Source organism: Pipistrellus hanaki (genome assembly GCF_964339955.1).
Source record: "Pipistrellus hanaki genome assembly, chromosome: 11".
NCBI classification, from domain to species: Eukaryota; Metazoa; Chordata; class Mammalia; order Chiroptera; family Vespertilionidae; genus Pipistrellus; species Pipistrellus hanaki.
Window position 1 is genome coordinate 64684323 of NC_140513.1, and position 16316 is coordinate 64700638.

At 43.3% G+C, this 16316-nt stretch overlaps 1 protein-coding gene across 1 annotated transcript in view; it reads left to right on the forward strand.

The window, feature by feature from the left end:
* The window catches only part of ACO1 (aconitase 1), a 61107-nt gene that overhangs the window by 22371 nt on the left and 22420 nt on the right, over nucleotides 1–16316 (forward strand). Inside the window, exons 4-9 of the mRNA XM_084898948.1 lie at nucleotides 90–227; nucleotides 10528–10597; nucleotides 10719–10902; nucleotides 11424–11563; nucleotides 13434–13605; nucleotides 15494–15594. Coding sequence (XP_084755074.1) covers nucleotides 90–227; nucleotides 10528–10597; nucleotides 10719–10902; nucleotides 11424–11563; nucleotides 13434–13605; nucleotides 15494–15594 — 805 coding nt within the window. The remainder of the gene's footprint in view (nucleotides 1–89; nucleotides 228–10527; nucleotides 10598–10718; nucleotides 10903–11423; nucleotides 11564–13433; nucleotides 13606–15493; nucleotides 15595–16316) is intronic.

Genomic DNA, 16316 nt, shown 5'->3' on the forward strand with positions numbered 1-16316 from the left:
CAATTTTTTGTCAGTGGAGACAAAAGCTAAAAAACTCAGTGACACATGCTTGACAGATTTATCTTCTGCTCAATCCCTTCTTTTCTCAGAGGTGTGCCGGCCGTGGTAGACTTTGCTGCGATGCGTGACGCTGTGAAAAAGTTAGGAGGAGATCCAGAGAAAATAAACCCCATCTGCCCTGCCGACCTTGTGATTGATCATTCCATCCAAGTTGATTTCAACAGAAGGTGAGAGATTAAAGCGAATACCTGGGCTTTCTGCTCTGTGCAAAATATTGGAGTGTAAGTCTCGCGTGTGTGTGTAATTAAATAAATGAAGAAAATATTTAAAAGGAATATTTAGGAAAACTCAAACAATATAGATTTTGCAGTGAAGCTTTTTATTCGGTGGGTGAGGGTAAATTTTTTAAAATCCCTTTTCTCCCCCCCACCCCCTTTTTTTTTTTTTTCCTGTTTACTTCTTGGAGTGAGCAGCCTGGGTTTAAATCCAGCTTCAAGTCTTAGGGGAAAACATTCACATGAATTTCTGCCATGAGAGTTTGTCAATGCAAGTATTTATTTGACTTTAAGGTTTCTTATTGTTTTTAACCACTGGATTCTTATTACTTTTTTATTTTTATTTTTTAATCCCAAGTAACTATTTTATATCTTGACTATCTCCCCCTCTCTGTATCGGTTTCTATAATGCCTGTGCCTTTTTTCTCCTTTGTTCTTTCTTCTATTGTTTGATACTCCTTTCACTCTTCCCCAGAATTCTTCCAGTAACGCTAACATCTCCATGGCAGTCGACAATAGAATTTATTTCTTACACGTCTACAACTTGACTGGGAGGTCAGCTGATCTAAGCTGAGTGCAGGGGCAGCTCTGCTTCATCCACCCCGGGCTGGTCAGCGGCTGGCCCTGCACTGCACATCCGCGGGGCAGCCGGGAAGCACCGCTCCCTGTGAGCTTCTCTTAGGGCCCAGGTGGAGGAGAAAGCCACTCTTCACAGGCTCACGAAGGCAAGCAGGAGCCCACAATATACTGAGGCCCAGAGCAGGACTGGCATACATTCACTTGTAGTCACAAGGACATTAGTCAAAGCAAGTTACACAATTAAGTCCAAAGTCACAGAAGTAATTGCAAGATTACACAAGAGAGGGCAGCCAGGGCCTGCTAGAAGGCTGGTATCTTAACCTAGAAGTTCTTATCAGTTATCAGTGAGGAAATAAATAATTATTCTGCATATAATCCTGGGAAAATTGATTATTTGGTAGACATAGCAGTTCATATGAATTAAGGCAGTGATATTAAAAAATTAAGTCATAAAATTTAGAAGAAAATTCAAGAACATATGTGTCAAAAATCTTTATGAAAAATACATTTCTAAATTTTGAAGCAATGAATAAAACAAAAGGAGGAAATCTATAGATTTTTAACGACTTCAAAGTTAACAGGAAATAACTTGAAAAATATTTGCAACAAATATGGTCAAGGATTATTATTCTTAATATATAAAGGGAGATGTGGAAGGTGATGTCAGCATCATGGCATTGCGAGAGGTCCTTCTGATCTCTCTGCTTGGAGTTAGAAGTTGAGCAGCTGTAATTAAACAGAGGATTCCCTGCTTAACACACAAACACGTCTGAGAGATCCATGCATTAAAGCATCTGAAGGTGGGCAAATCAGAGCTAACGGGAAGGAGGGAGAGGAGAGAAACAAAGATAGGGGTCACTGTGGGCACCCTCTGCAGTCCTGAGGAGTAGAGGGGTAGAGTCAACATCCCTGCCTGAGTGGCCCGCACATAGGACAGCTGAACCCAGTAATGGGCAGACACAAGACAATTGCAGCAGCTGTGGATCAGCAGCTGCCATTACCAGGCACTAAACAAAGCCATAGAACCTCCCTCCTTGCATCCCTCCTTCCTAGAGCTTGCCTTACCTCACCCTCCCAAAGCTCACATCTGCCCCCAGCAAAAGCGCTAGCAGCAAGTGTCGGTTACAGAGCACAGTGTCTGCAGCCCTGAGAACTGGAGAAGCAGAGCATTCCTGCCTGAGCAGCAGGCATACCGTGGCTAATCCCAGTGATGGGTAGAAACACAGAAGTCTGGCGTTAGCGGGGTGGCAGCTGCTGTTAGTGGGAGGAGAGCAAAGCCATACATGCATGACTTGGCCTCTCCCAGCCCATCCCGTCCAAACCATTGCAGCTGAGCCCAGCAGGGGCTGAGACAGCACACACGGCCAGCAGCATCTCGTTGCAGGATGTAATGCTGGGATTCCACCAGTTTGGAGCACCACTGCCCACCACATTTACCCCTTGAGGGCAGTGTCCTGAGACCCAGGTGGCCTGGTGAGGGGACACCCACCTCCCCAGAGAATACAGGGCATTTCCCACTGCCCTTCAGAGAGCTGAGAAGCCAGAGCAATTCAAGATAAAATAAAAACATGTTTCAGCGCCATCTATTGGAAACCAAAAGAAAGACCTTTTCCTATCAACCTGCTGATAGAGATCCGCTAAACACTTTTTTTTTTTTTAATATATATATATTTTTTATTGATTTTACACAGAGAGGAATTGAGAGGGACAGAGAGTTAGAAACGCCAATGAGAGAGAAACATCGACCAGCTGCCTCTTGCACACCCCCTACAGGGGATGTGCCCGCAACCAAGGTACATGCCCTTGACCGGAATCGAACCCGGGACCTTTCAATCCCCAGGCCGACGCTCTATCCACTGAGCCAAACCGGTCCCGGCCCGCTAAACACTCTTAAAAAGGCAGATCTCATTCCCATAAGTGCCTCGACAGAGAAACAGTCCACCCAATAACCAGGGTAACAAGGCAGCTCAGAAGGTAATGAAAAATTTCCAGAAAATAAACATAGCGAAATGTGTGCCTTAAATGACAAGAGAATTCTAGATTGCATGTGTGAAAGAAACCTCAGTGAGATGTAAGAAAACTCAGGAAGGTTAATGAACTCACAAATAAAATCCATGAACCAAAGAGATTGAAACTTTAAAAAAGAACCAAATAGAAATGTTGGAACTGAAGAGCTAAATAAAAAAGATGAAGAATGAACTGACCAGATCGAGGAAAAAGAGCTGACTAGATGGAGGAAACATTGGTGATTCTGGAGATAGGAATCTAAAATGGCACAGATGGAAGAAGAAAGAGATTTGGGGGGGGGGGGGGGAATAAAAATGGAAGAACTCTAGAGAACTATTGGACTCCATCAGAAAGAGCAATATAAGAATAGTGGGTATGCCAGAGGGAGAAGAGAAGGAGAAGGGAACAGAGAGCCTGTTCAAACAGTCAGCGAGAACTTCCCCAACCTATGGGAAGATGGATCCTCGAATCCAAGAAGCTAACAGAAGACCTAAGTATCTCAGTCCAAAAAGGCCTTCTCTAAGGCATACATTAAAACTGTCAAAAATTAATGACAAAGAAATAATTCTCATGGCAATCAGAGGAAAGAAGATAATAAATTATAAAGCAAATCTCATTAAAGTATAGGATTTTTCAGCAGAAACCCTACAAGCTAGGGGAGAGTGGAATAAAATAGTCAAACTATTGAAAGAGAGAAATTGCCAGGCAAGAATAATATATCCAGCAAATGTATCCTTTAGATATGAGGAAGAAATAAAGACTTCCATACACAGGAGCTGAGGGAGTTTATCACCACAAGCCCTGAAACAGACATGTCTAAGATGATTCACGGACAGACAGAAACGGGAAATGGCAATCCTTTATTTAGAATAGATTATTATACTCTGAAATGCAGTGTAAAGATTAAAAGAGGTAAAAACGTTTGTGTTTTTTGTTTCGTTTTGTTTTGTTTTTTAAGAAAAGACATAGCTACTGCAATTTGGAAAGACATTCACAGCATAAGAAAATAATTTGTGACAACAAAAATATAAAAGGAGGGGGGTAAAGGTCTGAATTTGCACTGGGAAATAGAGATAAGATGCTAACAGAAGCAAAATGACTGCTGCCTATCTGAAACTTTCTATTACATAAACCTAATAGTTACAACAACAGCAAAATTTTAACATAAAAAAAACCCACAGGAAAACATTATAGAATGCCACCAAACTAAAATAACAGACAATAGAGTAAACAATAGAGACACAAGGAAAAACAATAGAGACACAGAGCTACCCGAAAGCAAAAGATTTAAATGGATATAGGAAATACTCAGACATCAATAATCACCCTAAATGGAAATGCTCTGATTTTGTGGCAATTGGATCAAAAAGCAAAGTCCAACCATATGCTGCCTTCAAGAGATACATCTAAGCTACAAAGACAAAGATAGGCTCAGCCTGAAAAGGTAGAAAATGATAGTCCAAGCAAATGGCATCCGAAGAAAAGCAGGTGCAGCCATACTTATATAAGACAAAGTAGATATCAAAATAAAAAGTAAGCAGACAAGAATGGACATTGTATACTGATAAAGGGGAAAATACATCAAGAAGATATAACATTTATCCATAACTATGCACCCAGTAAGGGAGTACCAAGATATCTAAAGCAACTACTAACAGAACTTAAGGGAGAAACTGACAAAAACATGATTGTAGGGGGCCTAAATATCCTATTGAAAGCTATGATAGATTATCCAAACAGAAAATCGAAAAAGAAGTATTGGTCTTACTCCACACTTAGACTAAATGGGCATAATCTCATTTGCCGAGTATTTCATTCCAGAACACCAGATTATACATTATTCTCTATTGCACATGGAACATTCTCAAGGGTAAACTATATGATGGGACACAAAACTAGCCTCAATAATTTTTTAAATATATATATATATTTTGTTGTTGTTGATTTCAGAGAGGAAGGGATAGGGAGAGAAAGATAGAAACATCAATGATGAGAGATAATCATTGATCAGCTGCCTCCTGCATGCCCCCAGGTGGCAACCAAGATAGCAATTCATGTTTGTGCCCTGCCTGGGAACTGAACTGTGATCTCCAGGTTGATGCTCAACCATGGAACCACACTTGGCCAGGCTAGCCTCAACAAATTTAAGATTGAAATCTCATCAAGCATATTCTCTGACCACTATGCATTGGAATTGGAAATCAAATGCAAAAGGAAAATGGAAAAAGCTATGAATATGTGGAGATTAAGCAACATGGTACTAAACAATGACTGGGTCAAAGAGGAAATAAAAGGAGAGATCAAAAGACACATAGACAAATGAGAATAACACTATGATATATCAAAACTTTAGGGATAGAGCAAAAGTGGTGAAAAGAGGGAAATTTACATTCTGGGGCAGGTCTACCTTAGAAAAAAGAGAAATTCCAAGTAAACAACCTCATATCTGTAAGAGTAAAACATAATATGCTAATTAGACCAGACAGCTGAATATCTTTTGGACAAAGCCGGGACTGCAAGAGCCCAGGCAAGCCACTGAAGTTGTGAGGGCCAATTCCCTTGCACAAATTTTGTGCATTGGGCCTCTAGTTTCAATATAAGGATCTAGGAAAAGAACACACAAAGCCCAAAGTCAGCAGAAGGAAGGGAATAATAGAAATTAGAGCAGAATTAAAAGAAATATAAAAGAAAAAGACAATAGAAAAATTAATGCAAGAGCTAGTTTTTAAAAAGATTAATAAAATTGACAAACTGGCAAGACTCACTAAGAAAAAAAAAGAGAAATAGACAAAATCAGACATGAAAGAAGAGAAGTTACGGTGGACACCACAGAAATACAAAGGACCATGAAAGAATAGTAGGAAAGACTACATGCTTCCAAATTTAATAACCTAGAAGAAATGGAAAAGTTCTTAGAAATATATAACTTTTTTACACTGAATCATATAGATCTGGAAAATCTGTCCAGATAGTGTTGATTGGTAGTTGAGCATCGACCCATGAACCAGGAGTTCGCTGTTCAATTCCCGGTCAGGGCACATGCCTAGATTGTGGCTAAATTCCCGGTAGGGGACATGCAGGAAGCAGCCAATCAGTGATTCTCATCATTGATGTTTCTATCTCACTTTCACTCTCGCCTTCTGAAATTAATAAAAAAAATATTTAAAAAAAAAAAAAGAACTGGAAAATCTAATAGACCAATCAACAGTAAGGAAATTGAGATTATCAAAAACCTGCAAAGACATAAAACCCCAGGACTGGGTGGGTTCTAATCAAACATACAGAAAAGATTTAATACCTATTTTTCTTAGTCTTTCAAAAAAAATTGGAGGAGATGCAATGCTTCCTAACTCATTTTTATGAGGCTAATACTACCGATACCAAATTCTGGCAGGGATAACATACCCAAAAAAAGAAATCTACAGACCAATATCAATACCAATGCAAAAATCTTAACCAAAATACTAGCAAATCAAATTCAACAATACATTAAAAAATACTACCATCATGTTCTTTCTAGAGGCACAGTGATTGTTCAACATAGCGAATTGATTAAAGTGGTACATCACATTCACAAAAGGAAATCAATATACTCAAGCTTATAAACATTATTAATTATAAAGGTGTAAAGAAGGAGACATTTTTATGCACTGCTGATAGCACTGTAATTTAGAAATGATGAAAACAGTTTGTATCAAGATCCTTAAAAACTGATAACCTTTGTCCTGGAATTTCCAAGCTTAACTGATACAGATACAGAAAAAAGCTTAATGACTTACTAGTGTTCATTAAAGCATTATTTATAATAATAAAAATGTAGAAGCATTCTAAATATATGATAAAAGGGAATGATTTATTAAATTATTGTAAGATAACTTTTACAGTTATATTTACAATGTGCTACATAACACTTGGAACCTGCTTATGTCATACAGCTTCGTGAGCCAGGTGCACAATATTAGAAAGTGAGGTGCAGTTATTTCTAGGATCGTAATTGCTTTTTAGTTTTGCAATAAGCTATTATCTTATAATGAAATAGCATTTAAGAATATGAAACAATCCATTCAGAGGGGAAAAGGAAACTGTTATTTGCTTCTTTGGGGATTTAAGCAGGTTCTATACAGCCTCAAGAGAAATGGAGAAACTGGTCATTCTCCAGTTGGTGTTGCCAATATCCAAACCAAATAAATCCAAGATGAAGAGAAATCTGCTTTTTAGCTGACAGTTCCTGGAACAGACAGACCGGATGCTAGCCAGCTCTTCCTTTCCTTTGGACTCTAAATCTATCCTTAGGCAACATGTCTCCCCCATACCCCCTCCTCTTACATCACATGAGCTTAATTTAATGTTTGATTTCAAAGGAAGAGTTAAAAATACATACACAAAGTATCCTATTTGAGATTAATGATGTTTTCCTGAAGTCCCACTTCAGAAGCCATAAAAAGTGGCCTCACAAAATCATGGCCAACGTGATGTTTCTGGGAAACTCTCATTGTGGATGGATTTACCTCATTTTGCTGGCCTGGTGGAGACAGAATTGCGATTGTTTTAATGTCTGAAATCTTTTCTCGCTTCTCACCATTCATAGACCTCCTGACTTAAGCAATTAATTACTTTTGGTTATCACCAAGTTCAGTGTGATTTTTTAAACTTTGAAACCTTGACATCATCAACTCTGATTTTAATTTTTTATTGGCATTTCCATTTATACTGTAGTACAAAAATCCTATATAATAAAGAGGTAATATGCAAATTGACCATCACTCCAGCAGACACTATGGCCACCCCCATGTGGTCAAAGATGGCTGCCCCCATGTGGACACATGATGGCCACCACAAGATGGCCAGCAGGAGAGGGCAGTTGGAGGTGACCAGGCCTGCAGGGGAGGACAGTTGGGGGGCAACAGGCCAGCAGGGGAAGGCAGTTAGGGGGTTACCGGGCCAGCAGAGGAGGGCAATTGGGAGCAAAGAGGCCTGCAGTGGAGGACAGTTGGGTGTGACCAGCCCTCAGGGGAGGGTAGTTGGGAGGGACCAGTCCTGCATAAGGGGGCAGTTCCGGGGGACCAGGCCTGCAGGGGAGGTTAGTTGGGGATTACCGGGCCAGCAGCAGAGGGCAGTGAGGGGCAACCAGGCCTGCAAGGGAGGACAGTTGGGAGGGATAAGGCCTGAAGGGCAAGGCACTTGGGGGGAACCAGACCTGCAGGGGAGGGCAGTTGGGGGTGGCCAGGTCAGCAGGGGAGGGCAATTAGGGACAACCAGGCCTGCAGGGGAGGAGTGACCAGGCCAGCTGGGGAGGGCAGTTAGGGACAACCAGGCCTGCAGGGGAGAGCAATTAGGGGCAATCGGGCCATCAGGGGAGCAGTTAGGCGGGAATCATGCTGGCAGTGGAGTAGTTAGGAGAAATCAGGCATGCAGACAGGTGAGTAGTTGGAGGAAACAATCCTTGGTTGTGATTGGGCCTAAACGGGACGCCGGGCATCCCTGAAGGCATCCCGATTAGAGAGGGTGCAGGCTGGGCTGAGGGGCACTCCCTCTCCCCCTGCATGAATTTTGTGCACTGGGCACCTAGTATTTTTATAAAACAGCAAATATAAGGTGAACTTTGATTCTAAAGTGATACCCAAATCTAGCAGATCTGTTTTGTTTCTTTTCTAATTAAACAGGACACTTCTGTTAGAAATGTTTTCATTGGTGTTGTTTTGTTTTATTTCTTGGGTTTGGTTTTGCAATTTGACCTCCTAGTCACTTTCCTCATGTTTGTAAGGAATCCAATGGGATATGTCTCAGTCTTTGTGCAACTGTGTGCTGTGGGTGTATTTCCAGCTTTTTCCAGAAATGAAGTAGAAAAATGGGGTAGAGGTGGAAGGGTGGTAAATTTTCTCAGTTAAATACTTCCAGGCTCTTTGCCTGGTTTGAATAATATTAATTCACCTCACATCATCTTTAGGCATTGAGGATCTAACTAACACATTATTGTAAGGCTTTACAAAGTTATCTCAGAAATAACCATTTTTAAAATCTCAACAAGAATATCGTAACAATTTCCGACCAGATTTTGTGAGTGTGAAAACTTATCTCCACTGTAGGTGAATTTCTAGAGTACCATCTATAATAATAAAAGGGTAATATGCTAATTAGACGACATCCTTCTGGATGCAGCCTGGGCTGCGAGGGAAGCCTGGGTCCCGGGTGCCAGAGGGAAGCCTGAATTCCAGGCTCTGAGCTTCCGGCCGCGGCGGTGCACATGCTGCTTTTGCTCTTGGTGTTCCGTGCGGCACGAGGCGGGCTCTGCAGAGCACCGATCACTGAAGGAAAGGGGCGGAGGAGGAGTGTGGGGGTGGAAGGAGGGGCCCAGGACCATCAGGCCTGGTTCAGCTCTGTGACTTGCATGCACCTGACCTTGGATGAATTACTAAACTTCCTGTGCCTCAGCTTCCTCTCCTTCACAGTGGGGTGACAGTAGTACCTGACTGAGTTCACACTTGGCACCGGGGACATAATCCTAGCCATTAGCTCCTGAGGTTACTGTGCTGGCTGCGGTCACTCCCACAACCACCGTGACCGCTCCTGTCTCCGCAGCAGCAGCAGCTACGGGAGGCAGCACAGCACGGGGGCGGTTAGAGCATCAATACTGGAGTCGGACTCTCCAGTTTGAGTTCCAGTTCCACCTTTACCTGCTGTGTGGTCCTGAGCAAGCTTTTACCCTCTCTGTGTCTCAGTTTCCTCTTGAAAAATGTGGATATTAGTTGGGCCCAACTCAAAGGGTCATTATAGGGACTAAATGAGAAAAATAAAACATTAGAATAGTTTTGTTTTCATGTCATGAGATTGTGGATGAGAAGGGAGTAGAGAAGGGCTGTTCCTGGGAATGTCAGTAAGTGTTAGCTATTAACAAAGCCATCCTTGGGTCTAACCTACTAATTTCACTACCTTCCCCATGTTCCCGCAATCCAAAACATACAGTGTATGAGCGCCCCCTGTGTGCCGAACCCGCCAAGCTGCAACGATGAGTTACTCTACCTTGCGTCAACACAATATAGTTGGATCACAAAAATGCTGGGAAAGTGTCTTGACACCCTGAGTGGCCGGTGTCATTCCCGAAGGGCTGAGTGGCTTTGAGTAAACCTCGGCATGTAGCCTGGGCTCTACAGACATTCCTGGGCTGCCCCATCCTCTTCCGACCTCTGTCCGAGAGAGAGGAGATGATGATTCTGTAAATGCCTGTCCTCCCAGCACCAGTTGCTCCCTGTTTCCCAACATAAACAGGTGGACATGCCAGCCCAGCCGTGGCTCCGCCCGGACAGGAGTTGCTGGGAGGCTGGGGATGAGCAGGGAGGAGAGGAACAAGGGTTCTTTAACTGTCTAAGCTGCTGGTGTCGTCAGGAATGCCTGAGTCCGTTTCTATGGGTCGCACATTGTGATTGAATTCATTTAAACTTACCATTTTCTACCCACCATGTCTAAAGGGATTGTAGGAGCCACTTTAATCAAATCGTTATTCCTTTTACTTCTGCTGATTACCTTTCCTTCCCCACGTGAATGAATGTACAGCACTACCCAGCGGGCCTGCAGATAAAATTACCATTTTGTTTATTCATTTCCAATAAATTTGACAAGTAACGTTCTAACTCTTACATTTCATACATTTGGTTTTTCTCTCCGACAGGGTAGACAGTTTACAGAAGAATCAAGACCTGGAATTTGAAAGGAATCGAGAACGATTTGAATTTTTAAAGGTATGGACAGAGTTTGGCCCGCGGGTGACCTTTCCGGATGTGGGTGCGAGGGAGAGGTGCGGAGCTGGGCTGCACGGAGCGCCTCGGGCATTCAGCGTGTTCTCCCGTGTTTCCATCCCAGTGGGGCTCCCAGGCTTTTCGCAACATGCGCATCATCCCCCCCGGCTCGGGGATCATCCACCAGGTGAACCTGGAGTATTTGGCCAGAGTGGTGTTCGATCAGGATGGATATTTCTACCCCGACAGCCTTGTGGGCACGGACTCGCACACCACCATGATCGACGGCTTGGGCGTCCTCGGGTGGGGTGAGTGTCCTTCCCTGTGTTCCGTGCTGCAGCTGTGCGTTGGCTCATGTTGGTGCCATGGCTCCCAGGAGCATGGGTTTGTGTGACCACAGAATCGAGAGGCATTTGTGCCTGATCTGTTGGCCGCTGTATTTCCAGTGCCCAGAAAAATGCCTCCTGCCTTTGTTTGGACGCGTGAACCGGGATAGGGGTGGGGGTCCTTTAGAACAACTGAAATCACCTGTGTGTGTGTTACAAGTGGAGGTTCCTGTACACACACACACACACACACACACACCCATCCACTTGGTTGGAATCAAAGGGACTTTGATGCAGGTGTTTGGGGAACCACACTCGGAGTAACACTCATTAAAAAGTCTGTGGGAGAGAGGGAGAAGGTCATTGCTCCTTCTAGAAGCATAACTCTGTTCTAGTAGCTAGTAATGTTGTAACTGGGTTTGTTGCCTGTTAATGACTCTGAGTTCTGCCTGGGGATACGGTGAGAGTAATGGAGCATTGTTTTATCATGCCCCTCCTTGCAGGTGTGGGTGGCATCGAAGCAGAGGCTGTCATGCTGGGTCAGCCAATCAGCATGGTGCTTCCGCAGGTGATTGGCTACAGGCTGATGGGAAACCCCCACCCTCTGGTCACATCCACTGACATCGTGCTAACCATCACCAAGGTAACAGACGCTGCCCCTTCTGTGGTCTTGGAGAGTCCCAGTGACACACGGGGAAATATGTGACTGGTCTCTCTTGGCCTCCGTGTGTTCTGGAAATGCTAGGAAACTGTATGTTGATTTAAAAATGCATTGGATGGGATAAGGGATAGTCCTGTGGTTAAGTCTTAGGTAATTATGTTCATTTTACTGTTCTGTTGTCTCATGGATCTTTTTGTTTTTTTAAAAAAAAAATATTTTTATTGATTTCAAAGAGGGAGAGAGAGATAGAAACATCAATGATGGGAGATAATCATTGATCAGCTGCCTACTGCATGCCCCCTACTGGGAACCAATCCTGAAACCCAGGCATGTGACCTGACAGGGAATCAAACCGTGACCTCCTGGTTCATAGGTGGGTGCACAACCACTGAGCCACACTGGCCGGCTGGATCTTCTTCTTTTGAAATTGTGAAATAGTTCAAATACACAGAAGGGAACATGATATTCATATGCCTACCACATAGACTTAACAGATTATAACATTTTGCTTTAGAACTCTCTCTATGTATTTTTTAACGAAATGAAGTGTAGTACATATGCTTTAAGCTGTCTTCTCTGTTCCCAGAAATAACCTCTACCCTGAAGCTGTAAGAATCATTCCCCTGCATATGATTACACTTTTACTACATTTTCCCCATGGTTCTTCCTTAAATGTAAATAACAGACTTTTTCTGTGATTAATGTTGAGCTTTTTAAATTCCCTCCTCTGTACTGTAAGTTACATTTTTGTAAAGATGTTTTTCTAAACTGGAAAATACTGTTTTTTTCCTTTTAGTCCCTTTAGGAAATAATCTTTTTTTTTTTATGTGACTTGCTTGCTTTGCAAAAAAAAAAAAAGGCAGCTTTATTTTGAAAGATTATTGGAAAAGTAATTGACTTATTATTGAAAACATAATTTTTCTGGTTATGAGCTTGGAGGCTTGGGGTGTTTGGGATGGACACTATCCCGGGAAAGGCCCAGGAAAGGTCCCCTTTGATGGAATCTCTGTGGAACTTGGAACTGGAGTTATTTGAACACACTAGCTAATCATAGATGTGTGTGCATTGCTCTTCCAATGTGGAATAATACGAGGCGTACACACAAATTTTGACAAAATTTCACGTCACCAACAGAGCCTGTCCCTGTGTTTGCCCTCATTCCTGGACCTGGCTTCCTGCGGGGCCAGCGGCTCGCTTGGGAAAGATCGGGGAACCCGACTGGATCTTTCGGTTACATTTGACCTGTACCTGTGTTTGGGAAATCTGCCCATTATACACTTGAAAATAGCCACTTACTCACTCAAGCCGTCAGTCACTTTTAGCACTTCCAGGCATTTCCAGGGATCTCGTTGCAGAAAAAGTGTTTCACATTTTTGAACCCTTTTCTTAATATTTTTCTTTGTTTAATGTAACATTACTATTTTTTTTTAAGAATGGTTTTGACCTAATTTTAACTTTACAGGAGAGTTTATATAAAGATGATACAAAAAACTCCTGTTACCTCTCTCCCAGCTCCCCCAAATGCCACCTGGCACTACCATGGTGCATTTATCAAAATACAGAGGCTGGCATTGTGATGAATGGCACTGTTAGCCGAGCAGAAACGTGGCCGGTGTTTTTACTAGCAGTAATGTCCCTTTTCTGCTTCAGCTTCCAGTCAGGATGCCATGTTCTGTGTAGTTGGCATTAGTTTTCAAGGTTTTCAAGGTTTGTTCTGTAAAGTAATCAATAACACATGGAGCTAACTTATTGTTTCTGTTCATTCGTGCTAGCTGGTAGGGAGTGTAAGGTGATAGTTCTGCATTTCAGAGGTGGTCTGTCCACTCTGACGCCTTTCCCTTCTGCCGCTCAGCACCTCCGCCAGGTTGGGGTAGTGGGGAAATTCGTCGAGTTCTTCGGGCCAGGAGTGGCCCAGCTGTCCATTGCTGACCGAGCTACGATTGCCAACATGTGTCCAGAGTACGGAGCAACCGCTGCCTTTTTCCCGGTCGATGAAGTTAGTATCAAGTACCTGGTGCAGACAGGTGAGTGTAACACCGCAAGCGAGAAGCAGGGCCCTTCGGAACGTTTCACAGAGCACAGCATCGGGCACAGCCCGCTGCTTCCAGCCCGTGCAGGGCACGGGGTCAGATCTGCAGATGTCTGCCTTCTTTCTGTAAGTCACAGTGATTGCTGGGATACCAGCAGATGTGAAGTGGATAGGGCACAGCCATCAGGAAGAGCTCAGCTTCTCTGGAAACCTAGGGTTGAGGCCATGGGAGGTGAGGTTAGGGGATGGGCAGGCAGGAACCAGATCCACACTGGCCTGGAGGCCACAGTGACCAGTGAGGATTTTATTCCACATCTTCTAGGAAGCCACTGAGTTATACTGAGCAAGAAGGTAGCATGGAATAGTTTTATTTTTACTACCTCATTCTATGTGACAAAAATAGAGGAGACCTTTTAGTTCCCACATGACTCTTGGGATTGTAACGAAGGCATTAAGGAGAAAGGAGCAAACTCCAGCGTTCTCACCCATGTCCTGCGTGCACTACAGTGGCCAGTGTTTCTTTCGCAACCGGAGTAGCGGGCACAGTAAGAGCTGGGTGCCCATCTCCCAGTGGGTCTCATAAGGCCCGTTCACACTCTGACTCCCAGCTTCTCCCAGACTTTCCCAAGGAGAGGTTTCCTGTCAGAGTTACGATTGTCATGAAAAGTTAATTTAAAAAAAAAAAAAAAGTTTTTATTATAAATACAGCCACATCGAAATGGATTAATTGCTACCTCCCTTGATTTCCAAAGAAAGTGAAAACGATATAGAAATTAAAGGGCAGGATAAATAACTGAGGAAATCCAGCTCAAGAAGAGCAGGGAAGGGGTGGCGGGGAGGGGAACGGGAGGAAAGCTGGAGAACCATCCAGAACGAAGATTAGTGTCTGCCACTGGAGGGGGCCCCTTGAGTAGCGATTGGGCACCACATTTGAAGCATCTATTAAATTTCTCCCGCGCATCTTCATGAAGGGATGTTGCGGGACGTAATCAGCAGTGGGCTCAAACACAGGTCAGGATAAACACGTAAGTGAAGCTCGTACAGTCAGCTTTTGTGAGGTCGGTGCTAGAAGCTGATGACCTTGACAATTCATGTCAAAGAAACAGGCAAACAAAAAATGCTGCTGTGTGGTGGGTCTAAGAATCAGGCTTCTAAACAGTTTTATTCAGAGGCATGGGTGGACTGCATGTCCTTTGGGCGTACTTCCTGAGGAATATCTCCTGCAGCCAGGGTCTTGTGATTAAGTGCTGAGCCTTCAGGGTCATATTCCTGGTGATGCAGCACTATGAATTAAGACTTTGGACTTTGGAGTCAAACTCAGGTTCGGATCCTGGTTCTGTCATGTACTGGCTGTATTCCATGGGAAAGTTACTTCATCTGGAGCCATGTTTTCCTCATCTGAGAATGAGAATAATAACAGTAGTTGTCTCCTAAGGTCATGATAAACGATTAGAGATTGAGATAATGCATTCAAGACGGGCACCCAGGAAGTGCTCCTGGCTGGTGACTTGTGGGATTGAGGTGGACTATTATGTTAGCAATAATAATGTGGGTTGCCGGGAGTCTGGTGAGGTGAAGGCAGAGATAGGATGTGCTGACCTAGGCTGCTCCTAATTGAGGAGCATAAGAAAGAGAAGGGGGAGTGCTTACAGGTACGAGGAGCCTCTCATAGCCTCTTCCTTAGGAACCATGGTCGGTTAATAGTCTGCAGGGAACAGCAGATCAGCTAGAGTCAGACTAGTGGCCTGAGTGCCGTGGCATCAGCAGGCCTGTCGTGTGAAAGTGAAGTGCTGTCACTGTATAATCACTGGTGGAGGTAGTAGCTTACAGTCTTTAACCAGAAGTATTAACATCTCTTGTTTCCTCTTAAAATGGCCCCCTAGGTCGTGATGAAGAGAAGGTCAAGTACATTAAGAAGTATCTTCAGGCTGTAGGAATGTTTCGGGATTTCAGTGACTCCTCCCAGGACCCAGACTTTGCCCAGGTATGAGAGCACCTTCACGGACTTGTGTTTCCTCTTCCTGAGGCGTGGTTTTAGTGCTGTGTGGTTTCTCTTGGGGATTGTACTTGTAGAAAATTAGTAGAGGAGCTTGGAGAAGGACTTCACCAGAAGGACTGAAGGCTAAGCTCCTCCTTATTAAAGACTAGTGGCTTGGTGCATACATTCGTGCACATTGAAAGGAAATTAATTAGAAGAAATATTTTAACATCGCTATTCACCCTTTCTCTATTATGTTGATCAAGCCAAATTCACGATCGACAATGATAGATGGAAACATACACATGTGCAATTGGCGCCAGCAAGAGCTTTATTATGCATCATGCATGCACAAGTCAACTTAGCTTTTTATAGATATATTATAGAATAAACTTGCTTAATTAGACCTGCTTGCTGATTAGCTAAGCTTTTTCCAGCCCAGTGAAGCACCCCAACTCCTCTTTCAGGTAATTGTTAGCAACACAGCAGTAAATATCAATATGAAGCAGATTATTATTGTTGATCAGGCAGGGAGAACAAGGGGTAAAATATTTAACTGCAGCAGTGTTTGACATATTCTGCACAGTGAAAAAACCTGAAGTCATTTTCAAGGTCCACCATTTCTTACTTCTTTTCAGTTGGGTCAAGTTTCTAAACTTTCCAAATCTCCATTTTCTGGCTAATGAAAAGAAAATAGGATTCCACCAAGTCTCCTATCTACCTACTCC